The sequence below is a fragment of the Manis javanica genome, chromosome 13, assembly GCF_040802235.1.
Source record: "Manis javanica isolate MJ-LG chromosome 13, MJ_LKY, whole genome shotgun sequence".
NCBI classification, from domain to species: Eukaryota; Metazoa; Chordata; class Mammalia; order Pholidota; family Manidae; genus Manis; species Manis javanica.
In genome coordinates this window covers 64,326,123-64,347,612 of record NC_133168.1, presented here as the reverse complement: position 1 = coordinate 64,347,612, position 21,490 = coordinate 64,326,123, and the positions used below count along the sequence as shown (strand labels likewise).

The window sequence follows — 21,490 nt, the reverse complement described above, 5'->3', positions numbered from 1 at the left end:
TAGCAAATCCTATGCTAAAAAGAATATTTTTCACCACATAATAAAATACTCACTAAATTTTATTTCTTACCCATTTTGTGCAAGGTCTATAAGTACTAAATCCTTTTCTAGAAGAACAACCACAGCATATGGTTCTTGAAAATCTTGAACAGGAAAACAATGCATGATTAATAGTTTTAAATATGTAAGAGGACAGTAAACTAGATAATAAACACTTCTTGCTTGGTTTTTATTTTATTTTGTTCCATTCTCTCAAGAATTTAACATTTTGATTTTGTATCTCATATAATTTAAGACTAGTATGTTTCAACTAAGATAATTCTATACAATAATCCATACATAATAATTTCAGTTTTGTAAAGATGAGTGAGACCAGAAGCTCACAGTAGTTTTTATGGCACTGAAAATTCCAAGGTAGGGGTCATAGACAACAAATCAAAAATTTAAATTTAAAAATGAATACCCATAAAAGCAACTTCTTTCTTAGATCTCATAAGAACTCGATAGAGTACTACCATAATATTATTATCTCTTGGATATTTTATATGTGCCTGATAACTAGAAAATGTATCTTTACATCTCAATTAGCATCAAATGAAGTAAAAAGATTTAGGTTTAAATTCCTCTTGAAATAATATATACTATTTGTGATGGTCAATTTGTCTAGATATTGCTGGGCTGGCACTTTTTAGATGTTATTAATATTTAAATCAGTATACTTTGAATGAAGCAAATTATTTTATATAATGTAGGTGGGCCTCATCCAATCAGGTGAAGGCCTGGGAAGGTTGGTTTTCTGAAAAAGAAGCAATTTTGCCTCAACATGGAAATACAGAAACCTGCTTCCAGCCTTCAGAATTTTGATTCAAGACTGTAACATCAACTCTTTCCTGAATTTTCTGCTTGCCAGCCTGCTCTATACATTTTAGATTTATCAGCCTCCAAAACTGCATGAACCAATTCCTTAAAATAATTTCTCTTTCTCCCAGTCTCCTCCCTTCCTTCCTCCCTCTATATTGGTTGTTTCACTCAAGAACCCTGATAAATACACTAGTATTCTACATAATTTAAAAATGTTTCTTGATGTGGATAGTTTTTCCTTCAAAGGCACTTACCACTATATGTAATACTAAACAGATAAAGCTTATTGAACAAAATTAGCTTCTGAAATAAAATCTGCATAGCTTTGAAGGCAGGATCTCCCTCCCAGAAGAATTAGCACAATAGGATAAGGGAACTACTTAGATCTAGATAACACACAGATCTGTTCTGAATAATACCTATCTACAGAGAATGAATTTTAAGGATGGAAAGCTTACCATTTGGGTATGGTGTTTCACATAATGTTAGAAAATCAACAATTGAATAGTCCATTTCTAGCACAGCAGTACTCTTCCCATGCATAACCGTTAAGCAAGGTCTTCTTCCTACAGTATCATATGACAAACCTCCTGATAAAATAATAAAAGGTTCCCTGGAAATAAAATACATAGTTAGGATTATAAATAGCACAGTACAGACTAATTATTTTCTTGCTGGATCATAAACGTTTTATTTAGTGAAATAATAGAATCTTAAATTCTAACATTTTTATGCACAATTTAATTGAATACTCACATATGAATTTTTTTATTGCATTACGTGACTCAGGCAAATTCCTGAAAATTAAGCTACAATAAGAATGAACATTAACCAGATTCAACTCTTATACCTCCCCTTGGTCCCTTGTTTTTCTTTTATCCTCTTTATACAATTGTCAAAAAACTCTCTGGGTTTCTGGTAAGTCTCTTGAATGTACTACCTTTATTTGCAATTCTAATGACCAGGCCTTCTCAAAAGAAGTTCCAAGATAGAATGTTAATGCACTAAGGCATCCATTGTATTTAATGAATTAAGTCTTCATTGGTGTACCAAGAATGTACTAGTTACAAATCATCCTTGAGAAAACTGAGAAAACAGTCACTCAAATTATTTTCTGCAGGACTCACTTCTCTCCTGGAACTTTGGCTGGTATGTTCTCAAACCCCAGACAGCTGCCATGCACATCTATCAGCTACCAGCCTGCTTCTAATTAGCCCTACAATGCCATCTTCTGTAGTAGTCATTATTAAATTTAATGATTTATCAACACCAACTTTTTAAGACTGTATATCTAAATACGTAAAAAAGAAAAGAAAACAAGTATCTTTTTATATGTTTTTGTCTGTGTTTATTCCTATATTTGACTTGCCTATTCATGTTTTGTGTCCATGTTTGTATTGGATTAATAATCCTTTTCTAATTGGTTTATAAGAGAGTTCTTTGCATTTTAAGGAAATTAGCCCTTAATCTGACATGTGTTTTCTCATTTTTTGGTGAGGAAGTTGTTTAGGGTACATTATTCAGATAATTTAAAATGTTCTGTGTAAGATTTTCTTAATTCTCTTCATTTATGGTTTTTCAGATAGCTTCTTAGTGCTTACTTTAAGGCCAGTGTATCTATCTTCCTCCTCTTCACATCTACCACAAGCAGTATTAATATGTGATGGCCAAAAGTGCTAGTTTTGGAACTAAACTGTCTGCATATAAATCTCAGCTCTGTGATCTTGGACAAGGTGTTTACCCTCTCTGTGCCTAGCTTCTGCTTCTATAAAATGGAGATAGAGTGATAAGTATCTACCCTCAGACAATTATTGAATTAATTAATATACACAAAGCACTGTGGTCAATGCCTGGCACAAAGTTCACCCTTAGTAAGAATTACCTTTTATTACTGTTCTTATCATCAAATCATCATTACCACCTATTGTGAAAGTTTCTCCTCTTGTGATATGTGGAAAGAAACATTAGAACTTCTAAACTATTTATATCTAAAACAAGAATAAATAAACTCCACTAAAATTTACTGTAAGTATAGGTAATTTACAAGTAAATTTATAAGTAAATATATTATGGCAAATAACCCAATTTTTCTTATACCTATTCAAAATATATTAAAAATGTGTATATATGTTTGTATATATAATATTTTCTCACTTAAAACTCCACACTTTTTGCTTTACTATATTTTCTTTCTTTGCTTTATGAATTTTGTAGTATTTATCACTAAAACTAATTTATTTTGCTTACTGTTTTTGTTAAGAAAATGTAAGTTCCACAAGGGCAAGGAGCTTTATCCATGTAATTCATTGCTGTATCCAAAAGAGTGACTCATGGGTAAATGAATGAACTAATGTAACTGTATGTTACATTAACCATAAAGTAACTATCATTTACTTCTCACCACTAAATTGATTGAAGTGATTTTATTTTTGCAGCTAAGTGACAATAACCAGAGCTTAAGATTTTGTCCTAAATAGAATGATAGCCATACATTTATTGTTTCAATCTCTTAGCAAATTGTAATTATTATGACTGTGGTAGGAAAGTATATTTACTTCTTTTTATTACATATAATGAATAAGTAAAATATGTCTTCTCTCTTCTGTACTTTGAAATACAGCATTCAACACAATATAAAATACTGAGAAGAAGGGTGAAGAATCCAACAACTTAATCTTTTACCAAATGGAAGGCCCAAGGCAGTATTTCGTATGTATTATTTCAAGTATATTCTGATAAGTATGTTTCTACATATAGTCAACTTAAAGAAAAAAGTGCTAAGGAAACTGTTTGTTGAATGGCCTGTAACTTGCTATACTTTTCTAAACTCAGGACAGAAAATAAACAGTGAAATAGATATGGATAAAAGTAAATGGTTAAATAGTTTGAAAGGAATACCATAGTATTGTATAAAAGGTAATACTCTTTTATACAATAAAAGTTTCCCAAATCTATCAATAAATGTATATATATTTGTATTTTTTTCTTTTCCTGATTTTATAAAATCATCTAAGTATGCTAGGCAGGAATCACCTGACCTATGAATCCCCACAGGTTATATTTTTTCATTATAATCCCTCAAACCTTTAAGAGTAAATATTAGTGAAATGAGTATTTTACAAGAAGAAATCAGTCATAACTACAATGATAAAATAAAGCTAAATATTTTAACATTAGACAGTGAAAATTATAAAAGTTCAAAGTTATTGTTGACATTTGGAATTATTTTAAAAGTCCTATAAATCTACATTTTTCTACATAATATGCAAATTATGGAGGTAGAGAATCTTTTTTTATTTTTAAATAAAAAGTTAGCCTTTGGGATGTTATAATAAGGTCTATGGGTAATATAGTTTTTATTCCATAATTTAAAGTAGAATCACTTTTCATAATGTTGGCTGTTATCCAAGACCCTCATGTTTGAAAACATTCAGATGAGGGAGGTGTTAGTTTGGACATTTCACAATTTTGATTAGAATTTTTAAGAGGCTTCAGGGAAGTATATACATGTTTCACCCATCTGATTAACTTCCCCAGGCTGGCCTTGACAATAGGTTTGGCTCAAGATGTATTTCCACATGAGGCATTCTTTACTGAAAGAAGGTACTTCTACCCAAAATTGGTCATTTGTATAACCAATTTGCTCAACTCAGTTCCAATAACATTACTCATTCACTCAAATATTTTTTGAGCACCTATAATTTTCAGAATTAAACATTGGTCTCATGTCTAGTCCAGATGGACAATAATACACCATGAGTAGTGCTAGGAAGAAAATGAAACAAGGTGAGTTGGGAAGCTACCTGTGTGGCAGGGACTATAGGGTTCCTGTGGGAGAGAGGTCAGGAAGGCCTGCAAGGTAATGACAGAAGAGCTGGGACCAGAATGAAGAAGCAGCAGTTATTCAAAGGCTCTGGGGTTGGGGGAGAAGGACGGACATTCCAAGCAGCAGGAATGATCACTGCAAAGACCGCAGAATGAGCTTGGTATGAGGAACCAGTATGGCTGCACCACAGTGAGTAAAACAATACATGGTAATAGAAAAAATGACCCCAAATCTTGTAAACACAGCCTGTTTACTCTACTGGGATCTCAAGAACCTGTCTCCACCATTTCATTCCCATAATTTCTGGCCCTAATAACCTGCAGTTGTATTATTACAATAGCATTTGTACAAGTTGTTCACTGCCTGAGTATATTTCCCCTAATTTTCTGTTTGGCTAATTCCTATTCTTCCTTTAAAACTCAGTCTGATCATTAATTTTTCAAAAAAAAGCCTTTCCTGACCCATCCACCCTGACTGAGTTGGGTGCCCATCCTGTGTTCCTAAGCAACCTCTCAAACCTCTTTTCAGCAATTACTGCTGAATTGTCATTGCTTATCTAGTTTCCCTCTGTGTTGTTTCCCTTGTGAGCTTCTTCAAAACAGAAAGGCTATGTTAACCTCTGCACTCCCAAAGTGTATCCTAAAGAGTGTGTCAAATACACAATGAATCCCAAAGAGTACATCAAATACACATTGTATCACTAAACCCTCTGCTCAGCTGGTTACTGGTGCTAGATTTAGAATCAGAAATGCTGTAGTAGGGGCCCAGCATCTCAAGTGATTGCTACATGGCCAAATTTGGGAAACACTGTCTAAAGTTGAAATTTAACTGTTGTGCTTTTCTGATACTCTTTCTGCCTAATTAGTACTCCTATCATATTCACTACTTCTATATATTTTTTAAATTGGAATTTAAGCTCTAGTCACTCTCATATGCCACTGATTTACACTTAACTTTATTTGGTGAGCAGAATTGTACCTCAGTTCTTGGTACCTTAGCACAAAGTCCAAAGACATACACACTTATTAAAGGAATTAATAAGTGATTGATTCTATGAGACCCTGTATCAAATTTCCAATGCTTAGTTCAAATTTCAAAGGTAAATTATGATTATCTAATTTGAATAGTCTAATGGAAATGTATGCAACTATGATCTTACTGGGTGTCAAATTGTCTATTTTTATATGTTTATGCCTACTTTATATAAGTTAAAAGTTAAGATTTTGCTGATTAGGTGTCAATTATTATAATAAGTTGATCTACATACATGGTTAGTGTGGAAAACTGTAAAGCACAATCAAAAAGTAAAAATGAATTGTTTACTATGTTTTTTTCAGCTATCAAATCAAAATGGAATAACAAAACACAAGTGTTATAGCTGCACTGATGGCACAAAGTAAAAAGAGGTGGAAAAAACCAGCATCACAGCCAGAGTCAGAAGGGAGGCTCAAGCTGTACTCACCATTACATTCTTCATCACTGCATATTAAAGCGGTTATTTCCTCCTACTTTAAAATGTCCTTGAGGAAGCAGTAAAATGACTACTTTTAAATCTTGACCCTTGTTGTGATTTTAAGGTTGTATTGAGAAAATAGGAAGTATACATAAAGCATTTCTTTTGCATACTGAGTTGGACAGTTATTTCTAGAAAAGCACTTGTATAGTCATTTGAGTTTTGAACTCAACTATTAGCTATTAGTTTTGCTTACAGGATGACTGACAGATGATCATTATATAGGCTTCGGTAATTGACAGTCATTTTCTTGAAAATGAATGAGTCTTTTTTTAAAGAAAAACAATTGACATTATTTGTTTACAACAGTAAAACCCAGTCTTTCAGGCAAAAATCAAGTGTTTGGAATACTTTCATTTGCCATGTTGAGCTTCACAGCTTCCCACAGACTTTCCTAAAGAAATTGATGGTGATATTAAAAATATAAAAATATATTATATAATGAAAACACGTCAACACTAGAAAATATGAGTGACTCACTGCGTCAATTAATTTTCCAAATGACTAGTGCCATAATGTTATAAAAGCATGTATGGGTGAATGGGTCATTAAAAATGCAGATAAAACAACAGATTTTAATGAAACTGTATAAAACCTTTCTCATATGGATTCAGATTCCACTCTACAACTAATCTTTAAGAATCTACCACTTGTTAAATTTGGGTATAGTATCAAAAAATACCGTTATTAAAAGTTCAAATATCTATGTAGAGCTTGATTTTCATTTACTTCAATTAACAGATCATGTCACGGCAGAGCCAGGATGGCGGCGTGAGTAGAGCAGTGGAAATCTCCTCCCAAAAACACATAGAGCTATGAAAATATAACAAAGAAAACTCTTCCTAAAATAGAGACCACAGGACACAGGACAACATCCAGACCACATCCACACCTGCAAGAACACAGCGCCTAGTGAAAGGGGTAAGATACAAGCCCCGGCCCGGCGGGACCCGAGCACCCCTCCCCCTGGCTCCTGGCGGGTGGAAAGAAACCGGAGTGGTTTTTTTTTTGGCGAGTGCTTTTTGGAAGCCTTAAAGGGACAGGGACCCCGATGCTAGGGAGGCAGGGCGGCGGGACCGGTGAGCGGGTGTCTGGGACCGGCGCCTGAGGACAAAGATTATCGTGCATTTTTCCCTACGGGACTGGTGGGCGGGTGCCTGAGACCGGCACCTCAGGATGGAGGAAATCGCACATTTTTCCCTTTTATTTTTTCTCTTTTTGGCGAGTGCTTTTTGGAAGCCTTAAAGGGACAGGGACACCATTGCTAGCGAGGCAGGGCGGCGGGACCGGTGAGTGGGTGCCTGGGACCGGCGACTGAGGACAAAGATAATCACGCATTTTTCCCTACGGGACCGGTGGACGGGTGCCTGAGACGGGCGCCTGGGGATGGAGGAAATCGCGCGTTTTCCACCTTTATTTTTCTCTTTTTAGTGAGTGCTTTTTGGAAGCCTTAAAGGGACAGGGACCCCATTGATAGGGAGGCAGGGTGGCGGGACCGGTAAGCGGGAGCCTGGGACCGGCACCTCAGGACAAAGATTATCGTACGTTGTTCCCTACGGGACGGGTGGGCGGTTACCTGAGACCGGCGCCTGAGGATGGAGGAAATCGCGCGTTTGTCCCCTTTTTTTTTCTCTTTTTGGTGAGTGCTTTTGGGAAGCCTTAAAGGGACAGGGACCCTGGTGCTAGGGAGGCAGAGCAGCAGGACCGGAGAGCAGGTGCCTGGGACCGGCGCCTGAGGACAAAGAATATCGTGCATTTTTCCCTGCGGGAATGGTGGGCGGGTGCCTGAGACTGGCGCCTGAGGACGGATGAAATCGCCCATTTTTCCCCTTTTTTTTTCTCTTTTTGGCGAGTGCTTTTGGAAGCCTTAAAGGGACAGGGACCCCGGTGCTAGGGAGGCAGAGCAGCAGGACCGGTGAGAAGGTGCCTGGGACTGGCGCCTGAAGACAAAGAATACTGCGCATTTTTCCCTGCGGGACTGGTGGGCGTGTGCTTTTTGGAAGCCTTGAAGGGACAGGGACCCCGGTGGTAGGGAGGCAGGGCAGCAGGACCAGTGAGCGGGTGCCTGGGACCGGCGCCTGAGGAAAAAAAAAAGAAAAAATAATCACGTGTTTTTTCCTTTTTTTTTTTTCTGTTCCTTCTCTCGTTGCTGTTGTTGTTTTGGTTTGAGGAATGCTTTTTGGAAGTCTTAAAGGGGCAGGACAAGACACTTAGACCAGAGGCAGGGAATCTGGGGATCTCTGGACAACCCCCTGGGCAACAGGGAGCACAGAGGCCCCTTACGGAGATAAATAGCCTCCCGGCCGCTCCGCCTCCAAAGGGGCTCCACCACTTTGGAGGAGTAGCCCCAGCTAGGCCACGCCCACAGCGAGAGCGGACATAAACTCCATAGCAAACAGGCAGGCAGCAGAAGCACTGCCTGCGCACAGCTGACAAGCATAAGCCACTAGAGGTCGCTATTCTCCCAGGAGAGGAAGGCCACAAACCAACAAGAAGGGAAGCTCTTCCAGCGGTCACTTGCACCACCTCTGCAAACTATCTCTATCACCATGAAAAGGCAAAACTACAGGCAGACAAAGATCACAGAGACAACACCTGAGAAGGAGACAGACTTAACCAGTCCTCATGAAAAAGAATTCAAAATAAAAATCATGAACATGCTGACAGAGATGCAGAGAAAAATGCAAGAGCAATGGGATGAGATGCAGAGAAAAATGCAAGAGCAATGGGATGAAGTCCGGAGGGAGATCACAGATGTCAGGAAGGAGATCACAGAAGTGAAACAATCCCTGGAAAGATTTATAAGCAGAATGCATAAGATGCAAGCGACCATTGAAAGAATAGAAGCCAGAGAACAGGAACGTATAGAAGCTGACATAGAGAGAGATAAAAGGATCTCCAGGAATGAAACAACACTAAGAGAACTATGTGACCAAGCCAAAAGGAATAATATTCGTATTATAGGGGTACCAGAAGAAGAAGAAAGAGGAAAAGGGATAGAAGGTCTCTTTGAAGAAATAATTGCTGAAAACTTCCCCAAACTGGGGGAGGAAATAATCGAACAGACTATGGAATTACACAGAACCCCCAACAGAAAGGATCCAAGGAGAACAACACCAAGACACATAGTAATTAAAATGGCAAGTATCAAGGACAAGGAAAGAGTTTTAAAGGCAGCTAGAGAGAAAAAGGTCACCTATAAAGGAAAACCCATCAGGCTAACATCAGACTTCTCGACAGAAACCCTACAGGCCAGAAGAGAATGGCATGATATACTTAATGCAATGAAAGAAAAGGGCCTTGAACCAAGGATACTGTATCCAGCACGACTATCATTTAAATATGATGGCGGGATTAAACAATTCCCAGAAAAGCAAAAGCTGAGGGATTTTGCTTCCCACAAACCACCTCTACAGGGCATCTTACAGGGACTGCTCTACATGGGAGAACTCCTAAAAAGAGCACAGAACAAAACACATAACATATGAAGAAGGGAAGGGGAGGAATAAGAAGGGAGAGAAGAAAAGAATCTCCAGACAGTGTATATAAGAGCTCAATAAGCGAGCTAAGTTAGGCAGTAAGATACTAAAGAAGCTAACCTTGAACCTTTGGTAACCACGAATCTAAAGCCTGCAATGGCAATAAGTACATATCTCTCAATAGTCACCCTAAATGTAAATGGACTTAATGCACCAATCAAAAGACACAGAGTAATAGAATGGAGAAAAAAGCAGGACCCATCTATATGCTGCTTACAAGAAACTCACCTTAAACCCAAAGACAAGCACAGAATAAAAGTCAAGGGATGGAAAAACATATTTCAGGCAAACAATAGCAAGAAGAAAGCAGGGGTTGCAGTACTAATATCAGACAAAATAGACTTCAAAACAAAGAAAGTAACAAGAGATAAAGAAGGATACTACATAATGATAAAGGGCTGAGTCCAACAAGAGGATATAACCATTCTAAATATATATGCACCCAATACAGGAGCACCAGCATATGTGAAGCAAATACTAACAGAACTAAAGAGGGAAATAGACTGCAATGCATTCATTTTAGGAGACTTCAACACACCACTCACCCCAAAGGATAGATCCACTGGGCAGAAAATAAGAAAGGACACACAGGCACTGAACAACACACTAGAACAGATGGACCTAATAGACATCTATAGAACTCTACATCCAAAAGAAACAGGATATACATTCTTCTCAAGTGCACATGGAACATTCTCCAGAATAGACCACATACTAGCTCACAAAAAGAGCCTCAGTAAATTAAAAAATATTGAAATTCTACCAACCAATTTTTCAGACCACAAAGGTATAAAAGTAGAAATAAATTCTACAAAGAAAACAAAAAGGCTCACAAACACATGGAGGCTTAACAACATGCTACTAAATAATGAATGGATCAATGAACAAATCCAAATAGAGATCAAGGAATATATAGAAACAAATGACAACAACAACACTAAGCCCCAACTTTTGTGGGACGCAGCGAAAGCAGTCTTAAGAGGAAAGTATATATCAATCCATGCACACTTGAAGAAGGAAGAACAATCTCAAATGAATAGTCCAACATCACAATTATTGAAACTGGAAAAAGAAGAACTAATGAGGCCTAAAGTCAGCAGAAGGAGGGACATAATAAAGATCAGAGAAGAAATAAACAAAACTGAGAAGAATAAAACAATAGCAAAAATCAACGAAACCAAGAGCTGGTTCTTTGAGAGAATTAACAAAATAGATAAGCCTCTAGCCCAACTTATTAAGAGAAAGAGAGAATCAATACACATAAACAGAACCAGAAATGAGAATGGAAAAATCACGACAGACTCCACAGAAATACAAAGAATTATTAAAGACTACTATGAAAACCTATATGCCAACAAGCTGGAAAACCCAGAAGAAATGGACAACTTCCTAGAAAAATACAACCTCCCAAGACTGACCAAGGAAGAAACACAAACGTTAAACAAACCAATTATGAGCAAAGAAATTGAAACGGTAATAAAAAAACTACCCAAGAACAAAACCCCGGGGCTGGACGGATTTACCTCGGAATTTTATCAGACAAACAGAGAAGACTTAATACCCATTCTCCTTAAAGTGTTCCACAAAATAGAAGAAGAGGGAATACTCCCAAACTCATTCTATGAAGCCAACATCACCCTAATACCAAAACCAGGCAAAGACCCCACCAAAAAAAAAAATTACAGACCAATATCCCTGATGAATGTAGATGCAAAAATACTCAATAAAATATTAGCAAACAGAATTCAACAGTATATCAAAAGGATCATACACCATGACCAAGTGGGGTTCATCCCAGGGATGCAAGGATGGTACAACATTCGAAAATCCATCAACATCATCCACCAAATCAACAAAAAGAAAGACAAAAACCACATGATCATCTCCATAGATGCTGAAAAAGCATTTGACAAAATTCAGCATCCATTCATGATAAAAACTCTCAGCAAAATGGGAATAGAGGGCAAGTACCTCAACATAATAAAGGCCATCTATGATAAACCCACAGCCAACATTATACTGAACAGTGAGAAGCTGAAAGCATTTCCTCTGAGATTGGAAACCAGACAGGGATGCCCACTCTCCCCACTGTTATTTGACATAGTACTGGAGGTCCTAGCCATGGCAATCGGACAAAACAAAGAAATACAAGGAATCCAGATTGGTAAAGAAGAAGTTAAACTCTCACTATTTGCAGATGATATGATACTGTACATAAAAAACCCTAAAGACTCCACTCCAAAACTACTAGAACTGATATCGGAATACAGCAAAGTTGCAGGATACATAATTAACACACAGAAATCTGTAGCTTTCCTATACACTAACAAATAATCAATAGAAAGAGAAATCAGGAAAACAACTCCATTCACCATTGCATCAAAAAGAATAAAATACCTAGGAATCAACCTAACCAAAGAAGTGAAAGACTTATACTCTGAAAACTACAAGTCACTCTTAAGAGAAATTAAACGGGACACTAATAAATGGAAACTCATCCCATGCTCATGGCTAGGAAGAATTAATATCGTCAAAATGGCCATCCTGCCCAAAGCAATATACAGTTTTGATGCAATCCCTATCAAATTACCAGCAACATTCATCAATGAATTTGAACAAATAATTCAAAAATTCATATGGAAACACCAAAGACCCTGAATAGCCAAAGCAATCCTGAGAGAGAAGAAAAAGTGGGGGGGATCTCACTCCCCAACTTCAAGCTATACTACAAAGCCATAGTAATCAAGACAATTTGGTACTGACACAAGAACAGAGCCACAGACCAGTGGAACAGATTAGAGACCCCAGAAATTAACCCAAACATATATGGTCAATTAATATTTGATAAAGGAGCTGTGGACATACAATGGCAAAATGACAGTCTCTTCAACAGATGGTGCTGGCAAAACTGGACAGCTACATGTAGGAGAATGAAACTGGACCATTGTCTAACCCCATATACAAAGGTTAACTCAAAATGGATCAAAGACCTGAATGTAAGTCATGAAACCATTAAACTCTTGGAAAAAACATAGGCAAAAACCTCTTAGACATAAACATAAGTGACCTCTTCTTGAACATATCTCCCCGGGCAAGGAAAACAACAGCAAAAATGAGCAAGTGCGACTACATTAAGCTGAAAAGCTTCTGTACAGTGAAAGACACCATCAATAGAACAAAAAGGAACCCTACAGTATGGGAGAATATATTTGAAAATGACAGATCCGATAAAGGCTTGATGTCCAGAATATATAAAGAGCTCACCCACCTCAACAAATAAAAAACAAAAAATCCAATTAAAAAATGGGCAGTGGAACTGAACAGACAGTTCTCTAAAAAAGAAATACAGTTGGCCAAGAGACACATGAAAAGATGCTCCACATCGCTAATTATCAGAGAAATGCAAATTAAAACTACAATGAGGTATCACCTCACACCAGTAAGGATGGCTGCCATCCAAAAGACAAACAACAACAAATGCTGTCGAGGCTGTGGAGAAAGGGGAACCCTCCTACACTGCTGGTGGGAATGTAAATTAGTTCAACCATTGTGGAAAGCAGTTTGGAGGTTCATCAAAATGCTCGAAACAGACCTACCAATTGACCGAGGAATTCCACTCCTAGGAATTTACCCTAAGAAAGCAGCAATCAAGTTTGAGAAAGACAGATGCACCCCTATGTTTATCGCAGCACTATTTACAATAGTCAAGAATTGGAAGCAACCTAAATGTCCATCGGTAGATGAATGGATAAAGAAGATGTGGTACATATACACAATGGAATACTACACAGCCATAAGAAGTGGAAAAATCCAACCATTTGCAGCACCATGGATGGAGCTGGAGAGTATTATGCTCAGTGAAATAAGCCAAGCGGAGAAAGAGAAATACCAAATGATTTCATCTGAGGAGTATAGGAACAAAGGAAACAACACTTTGCTAAGCTGATGGACAGTAACCGTAATGTGGTTGTTAGGGGGGACCTGATATAGGGGAGAGCATAGTAAACATAGTATTCTTCATGTAAGTATAGATTAAGAATTAAAAAAAAAAAAAGAAAGAAAGAAAGAAAGAAAAGGGGGATTACTCCTTGATAGGATAAAACTATTGGTAAATCAAAGATCAACACATGCTTTAAATATCCTTAATGTTGATCACTTCAAGGGTGTCAGATGATCAGCTATGGAGGTACTCTTTTCTGATAATATTCCTTTCTCTTAATAAAAAAAAAAAAAAAAAGCAGTCCCTGAGTGCTGACCTCCAATGAGTTCTGCACAATGTTATAGAGGGCATGTCAAAGTGTGGGCAAAGGGTCTGTTTGTTTCTATACAGAAGATCAAGGCCTAGCTTGGATACCCAGAAAATGAACTAAGATACGATATGAGGAGGAGCTTCCGGCATCAGCTCTCTCTGGAGGACTCGTGCAGGGGGATGATCATCAAAAAGCCTCCACAGGGATCCGGACGATGCTGCGGTTGTGGCTGCATCCAGCCCTCTGTCTCCTGGACTTGCCATAGGAATGAGGAGGGAGATGTCTAGGCTGGCATGTGCATACAGTGAGATAATGAATTTGACCGGATCTGTACTGTCGTAACTCAACCAGGAGTTGGGAGGGGTGCAAGGTGTAGCACTCCAAAATCTTATGACTATAGACTATCTACGGTTAAAAGAACATATGGGATGTGAACAGATCCCAGAAATGGGCTGCTTTAATTGGTCTGATTTCTCTCAGACTGTTCAAGTACAGTTGAACAATATCCATCATATCATAGACAAATTTTCACAAATGCCTAGGGTGCCTAAATGGTTTTCTTGGCTTCACTGGAGATGGATGGTAATTATAGATTTGCTTTGTTTATGTCACCGTATTCCTATTATGTTAATATGTGTGTGCAAATTAGTAGTTTAAAACCTATACATACTTAAGGTACTCTACAAGAAGGTATGTCAAAGAAATAATCAATCCTCCCATGTTTCCTTCCATATGCTACATCTGTAGCTTTTCTTCTTTCTTCCTAATTACAACCCTTAAATAGAATTCATGCCTCATATCGAATTTACCGAGTACCATAATTCCTCCAGGTGGTAAAGATACCTCGAGACAAGTGCTGGGCATAGAAGCCACAGGGCATAAATCTGCAAAGAAGTAAAAAGCTAACCTTTGCAAACAATATGGCTTCTCTCTCACTTACCAACTTTACATTTCCCTGTATGGCCCCGGAAGATGACTGGTTAGCCAGAGACGGGTAAGATTCCTCAAGGGAGGAACAACCTAAGACAGGCACAGTCGCAGGGGGGCCATCAGGTGAGAATTTGGGGATCAACAGAGGTGAGGCTCAGAACCTCATCCCCCCTGCTTTGAGAGAAATCTTCTGCATCCGTGGATGTTTTGCTGCCCTTGTCTAGCCTGGATTAATACTTAGTCCATAGGCACACACCTGATCATCTGATCATCTACATTTGCCCTCTTACAGCACTAAACTATGTTTTCTACCTTTATCTTGCATCTACCTACCACTTCAGCATTTTATTAAAAATAAAAATAATAATAATAATAAAGGGAGAAATGTGGGATCAACATATAAATCAAGTACAAAAATCAAACGAATATTCATATTTGACCTGATTGTTTATAGGTCATAATGCATGATCAAAACCGAAAGTTTCTGTGATGAATGCCCTTGTACTGTTCACCATGTAAGAATTTATTCACTATGTAAGAATTCGTTCACCATGTAAGAACTTGTTCGTTATGCTTCAGAAGATTGGAGACTGACGAGAATTAGACTTGAGATGGATTAATGATTGTACATTGAGCATTGACCCCCCCTATACTGAATTTTATTGTTGTTAACAATCATTTGATCAATAAAAATAAACAAAGAACGGAAAAAAAAAGAAAAGATCATGTCACAACAGAGACTAACTCGTCTATTATACTAGACTTTAGATTTCCAAAACAAAACAATTCTACTATCTTTTAAAAATAAAGTTATTTAAAGTATTTTATGTTAACATACAAAGGGTCTTTATTATTTTTAATGGAATCAATAAATATTTTTAAAATTCTAAGCTTTATTTCTAATATGGTAAATATTAATAGATAAAACTCACATAAATAAAAATTCTTTGGGGTAATTAAAAGTAAAAAGGTCCTAAGACCAATTTGTGGGTTATTAGTATATACCTAAAAATTAAGGCCACACAAAAGAAAATCTGTAATAATGATAGGTTTTCATTTTAATAAAGGTTATAATAATTAATTGGTTCTTAAAATCCAAGAAATTATATAATTACATAAAAAGGCAATAATAATAGGTTTAAGTTTATTAAAAGGGTTTCTATTAGTACCATGCAAAGAAATAAAATGGTGTTCTTTAAATTATTCTCTTTTGACCATTAACATAATGATGACTTACTGAAGTTCTTAAGATTTCTCTTCACACTAGCCAAATTTTAATGTCTTCCTTAATCATTTAAGAATTTAAGAGTTATTAAGCATCAATCCTCTAACATCTGAAATATTCATTTAAATAATGAGGTAAATGCCACAATTTGGAGACAAGGGCAAAAGAAGAATCCAAAATTCTGAAGTCTTCACTTAATTCTGAAAGGGAAAAGAGATTTCAAAACACCTTTCCCACCTTGGAGGCAGAAACTTGCGTCAGTGCCCCTGAAAACTTCACGAATCTTAGTAACTTTAGAGGAATTATGTACTCTCTTGTAGTCAATGAAGGTTAATAGGTATAACAAAAGCTACTGTGATGAAGTTGCCATACTTATGGCAACACAACTCTTCTCTTCCTGTGCTTTCTGGGGCAGAGCATTAATTATAGTGCTGAAGTTAAACTACAAAGTAAAAAAAACATTAAACACCAAAATAAGTCAGTGAGATAAAGATACAGGACTTGGTAGACCTATCCCAACCATACAAATTCCACAATAATTATGCTTCAAGATTTCAGTGTATTATAGTTTTAATATGCAAGCTTTGTTATACTTTGGGATTTTGATGTATTATAGTTTTAATATGCTAGTTTATTAGGATGCATGAGATTTATAAGGACACAATTCATATCAGTCCATTGCTCTGTATTCTTTCTAGTATCAATACAAATAAGAGAATTTATGTAACAGGTATTTTTCATAAAGAAATCTGAAATCTTCAACTTAGTCGTTGCCATGTAGAATTAATTTGTGATTAAATATAGCATATATGAGGATCACAGTGTTAGAAGTATGACTTCAAAGCTTATCTATGAAAGAACATTATGCAGTTTTCAAAATCATTTGCTGCTGCAGAGGATAAGGTCTTAGATGGATTTGGTATCTGTCCTCCAGAAAAACAATCTAAATGACAGAAGCTGATATCAATATATACTATAAGCATCCAAGACAAAGTACTAGAACAAACAGTGAACCATCACTAAGACTAGATAATCAGTCTATTCAGATACTCACATCATGAGTGAAAGTGTTTTGGGGATAGGTAAAAATGTAGATCAGGATGAATAATGATGGGAAATCTACCCTTAGATTAATCTGAACAATCCACAACGTTTAAGGATGAGCTAGAGAACCAATTTAGATGATGAAGAAGGCATGGCTGCAGAAGAAAAAAACTGTAGGGAAGATCCAAACGAACTTCAGTGGTAAGAAAAGTAGGATGGAAAAACTAGGTGTATAAGAAGGGGCTATCTGGACAGTCTTAACAACTAAATAACAATTTTGAAAACAATTATATTGAAATTATATTATGCCATTTTATAAACAACATATTAAAAAACTATAAGGTTTTACATTTTAATTTAGGATTTCAGAAATGGTAGAATTGTTACCAAGTGAATCTCAATGTCTAACATACAAATTTTTTAAAATTCATGATAACAGTTTCTAAATAAAGGGACAAAGACAAGCCTATGAATAATTTCTAGTCCCTGCCAAAACATTTTAAAAGCTTAGCTGGACAACTGCTTGCAAAAAATTAAATGGTTAAGTTTCTATGAAACACTGCTGCTTTGAATGCAGATGCAAACACATTTAACTTCAACCCCCTATATTATCACAGCAGGTTGCTTTTCTAGTAACAGCAGAAATGTAGGAGTTTATGTTACAGTTACAGAATTGAAGGTAATTGTAAAGCATAAAAGCTGATTTTTAAGGTAGTGAACTAATGAAATACAACAAAAATAATCCCTTTTGGATGAGACTGGTGAAACTGTTATATTTTATACTCATTATTTAAAGTATACATAGATATTTTCAAAAAGTAATGTAGTAGTTTGTCATGATTCATAAAAAACCTTTTTTATCTACAAAATTTCATCACTGGAAATTTATTGTAAAGAAATAGTGCAAAAGTGAAAATCTTCTGTTGAATTATCTAAAATATTAGAAAAAAGAATATGTTCACTACTGTATTTTTATCTATAATATTACAAAACCTGATTACTTACAAATACCAAAAAAAGCTAAATATTCAACAAAGGGGACTGTGAGTAAACTAAACAGCCTTTAAAACTATTAAGGAAAAAAACTGATAAAAACTTGACATGTTAAGTAGGAAAAAACTTGAATATGCTCTAAGAATATAATTAAGTGAAAATGGATATATATCTGAAAAAAGACTTAGGGAAAATGAAGAAATGGAAAAACTTGTTTTAGAATTGTAGAATTATAGATAATATGCTTCTCTTGTGAGGATTTTACTTTTTTAGTGTTACTGAATTTCTTTAAAACCTTGACACTTCCATAAACACTTCAGAGAAAAAGGTAACAGTGGTCAGAATAAAATTAGTATAATTGTGACTAACTGTATTTTATGCAAAAGTGCATATTTCGTATGAGATACCATGAAAATAGTTTGCCAATTTTTAAGGTAATTTCATATTTGCCACTACCTTTCATTTTAAAGTACTACTAAAATATAGCTTACACTGAAGAATTTTCTGCTTCCTGGGCCACTCAAGAATAACTACAAATTAAGTTAGAATATTGTTACGACTCATCCATTCAACAAGCATTTACTAAGTGCTTAATGTGTTCTGGTCACTGAAGCAGGGGCCAAAATGTCTTGTATTCCATCACTGAATTTCTCCCAGTTCACTACATTCTTGGCCAGCACACACCCCCTTCTTACTACACTTCTTATTCTTGTCATGTACTTCACCTAATTTGATGCTCCATTTCAGGACTCAAATCTATCTTAATTCTAAGACTTATGGTTCTATGGTCAAAATTTTTTCTACAATATATCTGGATCATGTAATCATATGACAACACTTTTAGTGTTTAAGAAAGTTATCTTCTCTGTCTATACTTTGGATAAATCATGAGAGAATCACTCTAAAACTTTCTTCCAAATTATTCCCTTTTTCATTTTCAGTGTCTCCTATTCAAACAGTTCTTTCTTTTCTGCCATTAGTCGTACGGAGGTCTTCTCTAACTTAAAGTAAAAACAAAAAAAATCTATGTCTTACTTTTCCTGATGACACATAATTGTTACTTCTATCTACTGCTGAGTTTACTGAATACATGTTTTAAACCAGCATTTTCTGTTGCGATTCCACCCATTTCTTTTTCTTCCTTTTAATGTCCCTACATCCTGGTTCATGTTTGAAATGAAGTTAATAAAATACTCTTACATATGAATCCTTCCTACAATATGTATATCCTAACCTTTTTCTGTTATTATTGCTGTAAATCTTTCTATAGCAGTAAACAATGCTTGCTTACTCTCTCCTATAAATACTTCAAGGATGTGACATTCTGGGTTTTCTATTTTTTCTCCTGCTCAGAATCTACTAGCCCTCGTCAGTGCATCTTTATTTCGGTGTCCTTCAAGTTAAAAAATCAGTGCTAGGAGCTTTGCCTCTAAAGGGTTCTGAGCTTTCAGGGAGCCATCCTGTATGTACTCCTTTATACTCAAGCAATATCACCTCCATTTTAGCAAGCATCACTGGAAAATGAACTGCAAGGGCTTGATGCATGTTTACTTTCAAACAAAGTCAACAAGTAAACTTGCCAATGATATAAAAATGGATTTGGAGTGGGGATTAAAGATGGCGGCATGAGAGGAGAGACAGAGGCTTCCTCCTAAAACTGGATACAATTAGAAAATTTAGTTGGCGCAACTAATCCTGAGAGAGCAACAGGAAAGAGGACGGCATCAGACTGCACACACCTGGAGAAAAGAGCAGACCTCAGTGAAGGGGGTAACGTACCAGAGCTGTGGCTCCGCAGGACCCGAGCCCCTCCCCCACCCCAGCTCACCGGCGCGAGGAAGAGAAACAGAGCAGGGAGGGAGTGGAAGGCCTGGGACTGCTGAATACCTAGCTCTTGGGATCTGTGCTGGGAGCACAAACCTACATTTCATGGTGCTTTCATGAGACTCAGATGACCACCAGGTTGGAAAGTTAATACAGGCAGAGTTCCTGGGGAGACTGGGATTCCGGCTGCTTGTGGAAAGCAGGGATCCATACCCAGCTGCTCTGGGACAAAATCTTATACCAGTGTGACCGGCCCACTGGCTCAGGCAGTGGAGACAGGCACAGCAGCCGGGAGGCAGGGAACAGCTCTTTCCTACCCCCAGGCACCAGTACCGCTCCCCTGCGACCCCTGACATTGCTTCAGGGGCTCAGCAGCTCCAGAATAGAGCTTCTGGACGCTAGAGGGCACCATATACAAACATGAAACGCCAAAGGAACCTTGTCCAGACTAAAATTGTTAATACGACTCATGAGAAAGATTTAAATGATATGGACCTCGTGACTCTTCCTGAAAGGGAGTTCAAAATAAAAATCATCAACATCCTAATGGAGGTATGGAAAGACACACAAGAACTCAAAAATGAATTCAGGTCAGAGATCTAGTTGTTAAAAGAACACAATGGAGGGTATTAAAAGCAGGTTGGATATGGTGGAGGAGACAATAAATGAAATAGAAACTAGAGAAGAGGAATACAAAGAAGCTGAGGCACAGAGAGAAAAAAGGATCTCTAAAAATGAAAGAACATTGAGAGAACTGTGTGACCAATCCAGGCGGAACAATATTCGCATTATAGGGATACCAGAAGAAGAAGAGAGAGGAAAAGGGGATAGAAAGTGTCTTTGAGGAGGTAGTTGCTGAAAACTTCCCCAATCTGGGGAAGGACATAGTCTGTCAGGCCATGGAGATCCACAGATCTCCCAACACAAGGGACCCAAGGAAGACAACACCAAGTCACATAGTAATTAAAATGGGAAAGATCAAGGAATCAAGGATAAGGACAGACTGTTAAAAGCAGCCAGAGGCAGAAATAAGATCACATACAAAGGGAAGCCCATCAGACTAACATCAGACTTCTCAGCGGAAACCTTACAGGCCAGAAGGGAGTGGCATGATGTGTTAAATGCCATGAAGCAGAAGGGCCTGGAACCAAGATTACTTTATCCAGCAAGATTATCATTTAAATTTGAAGGAGGGATTAAACAATTTCCAGATAAGCAAAAGCTGAGAGAGTTTACCTCCCACCAACCATCTCTGCAGTCTATTTTGGAGGGACTGCTATAGATGGAAGTTTTCCTAGGGTTGGATAGCTGTCACCAGAGGTAGTAAAATCACGGTAGGGAGGGTGGAGCAGCTGATTGCGAGGCAAATGCAAAATTAAATTGACTATCCCCAAAGCCATCAAGGGATTGAGAAAAAGTAGAGAATCTGATACCTAATATATAAAGAATGAAGGAGGAAGAAAAAGGAGGAGAAATAGAAAAGAA

General features: G+C 37.0%; 1 protein-coding gene across 6 annotated transcripts in view; it reads right to left on the bottom strand.

The window, feature by feature from the left end:
* The window catches only part of STXBP5 (syntaxin binding protein 5), a 168,306-nt gene that overhangs the window by 63,767 nt on the left and 83,049 nt on the right, over positions 1-21,490 (bottom strand). For all 6 annotated transcript variants that reach the window (XM_017650285.3, XM_037022011.2, XM_017650300.3 and 3 more), the window contains exons 10-11: positions 1,320-1,474; positions 71-143 (exon numbers count right to left, since the gene is read on the bottom strand). In XM_017650285.3, coding sequence (XP_017505774.1) covers positions 71-143; positions 1,320-1,474 — 228 coding nt within the window. The remainder of the gene's footprint in view (positions 1-70; positions 144-1,319; positions 1,475-21,490) is intronic.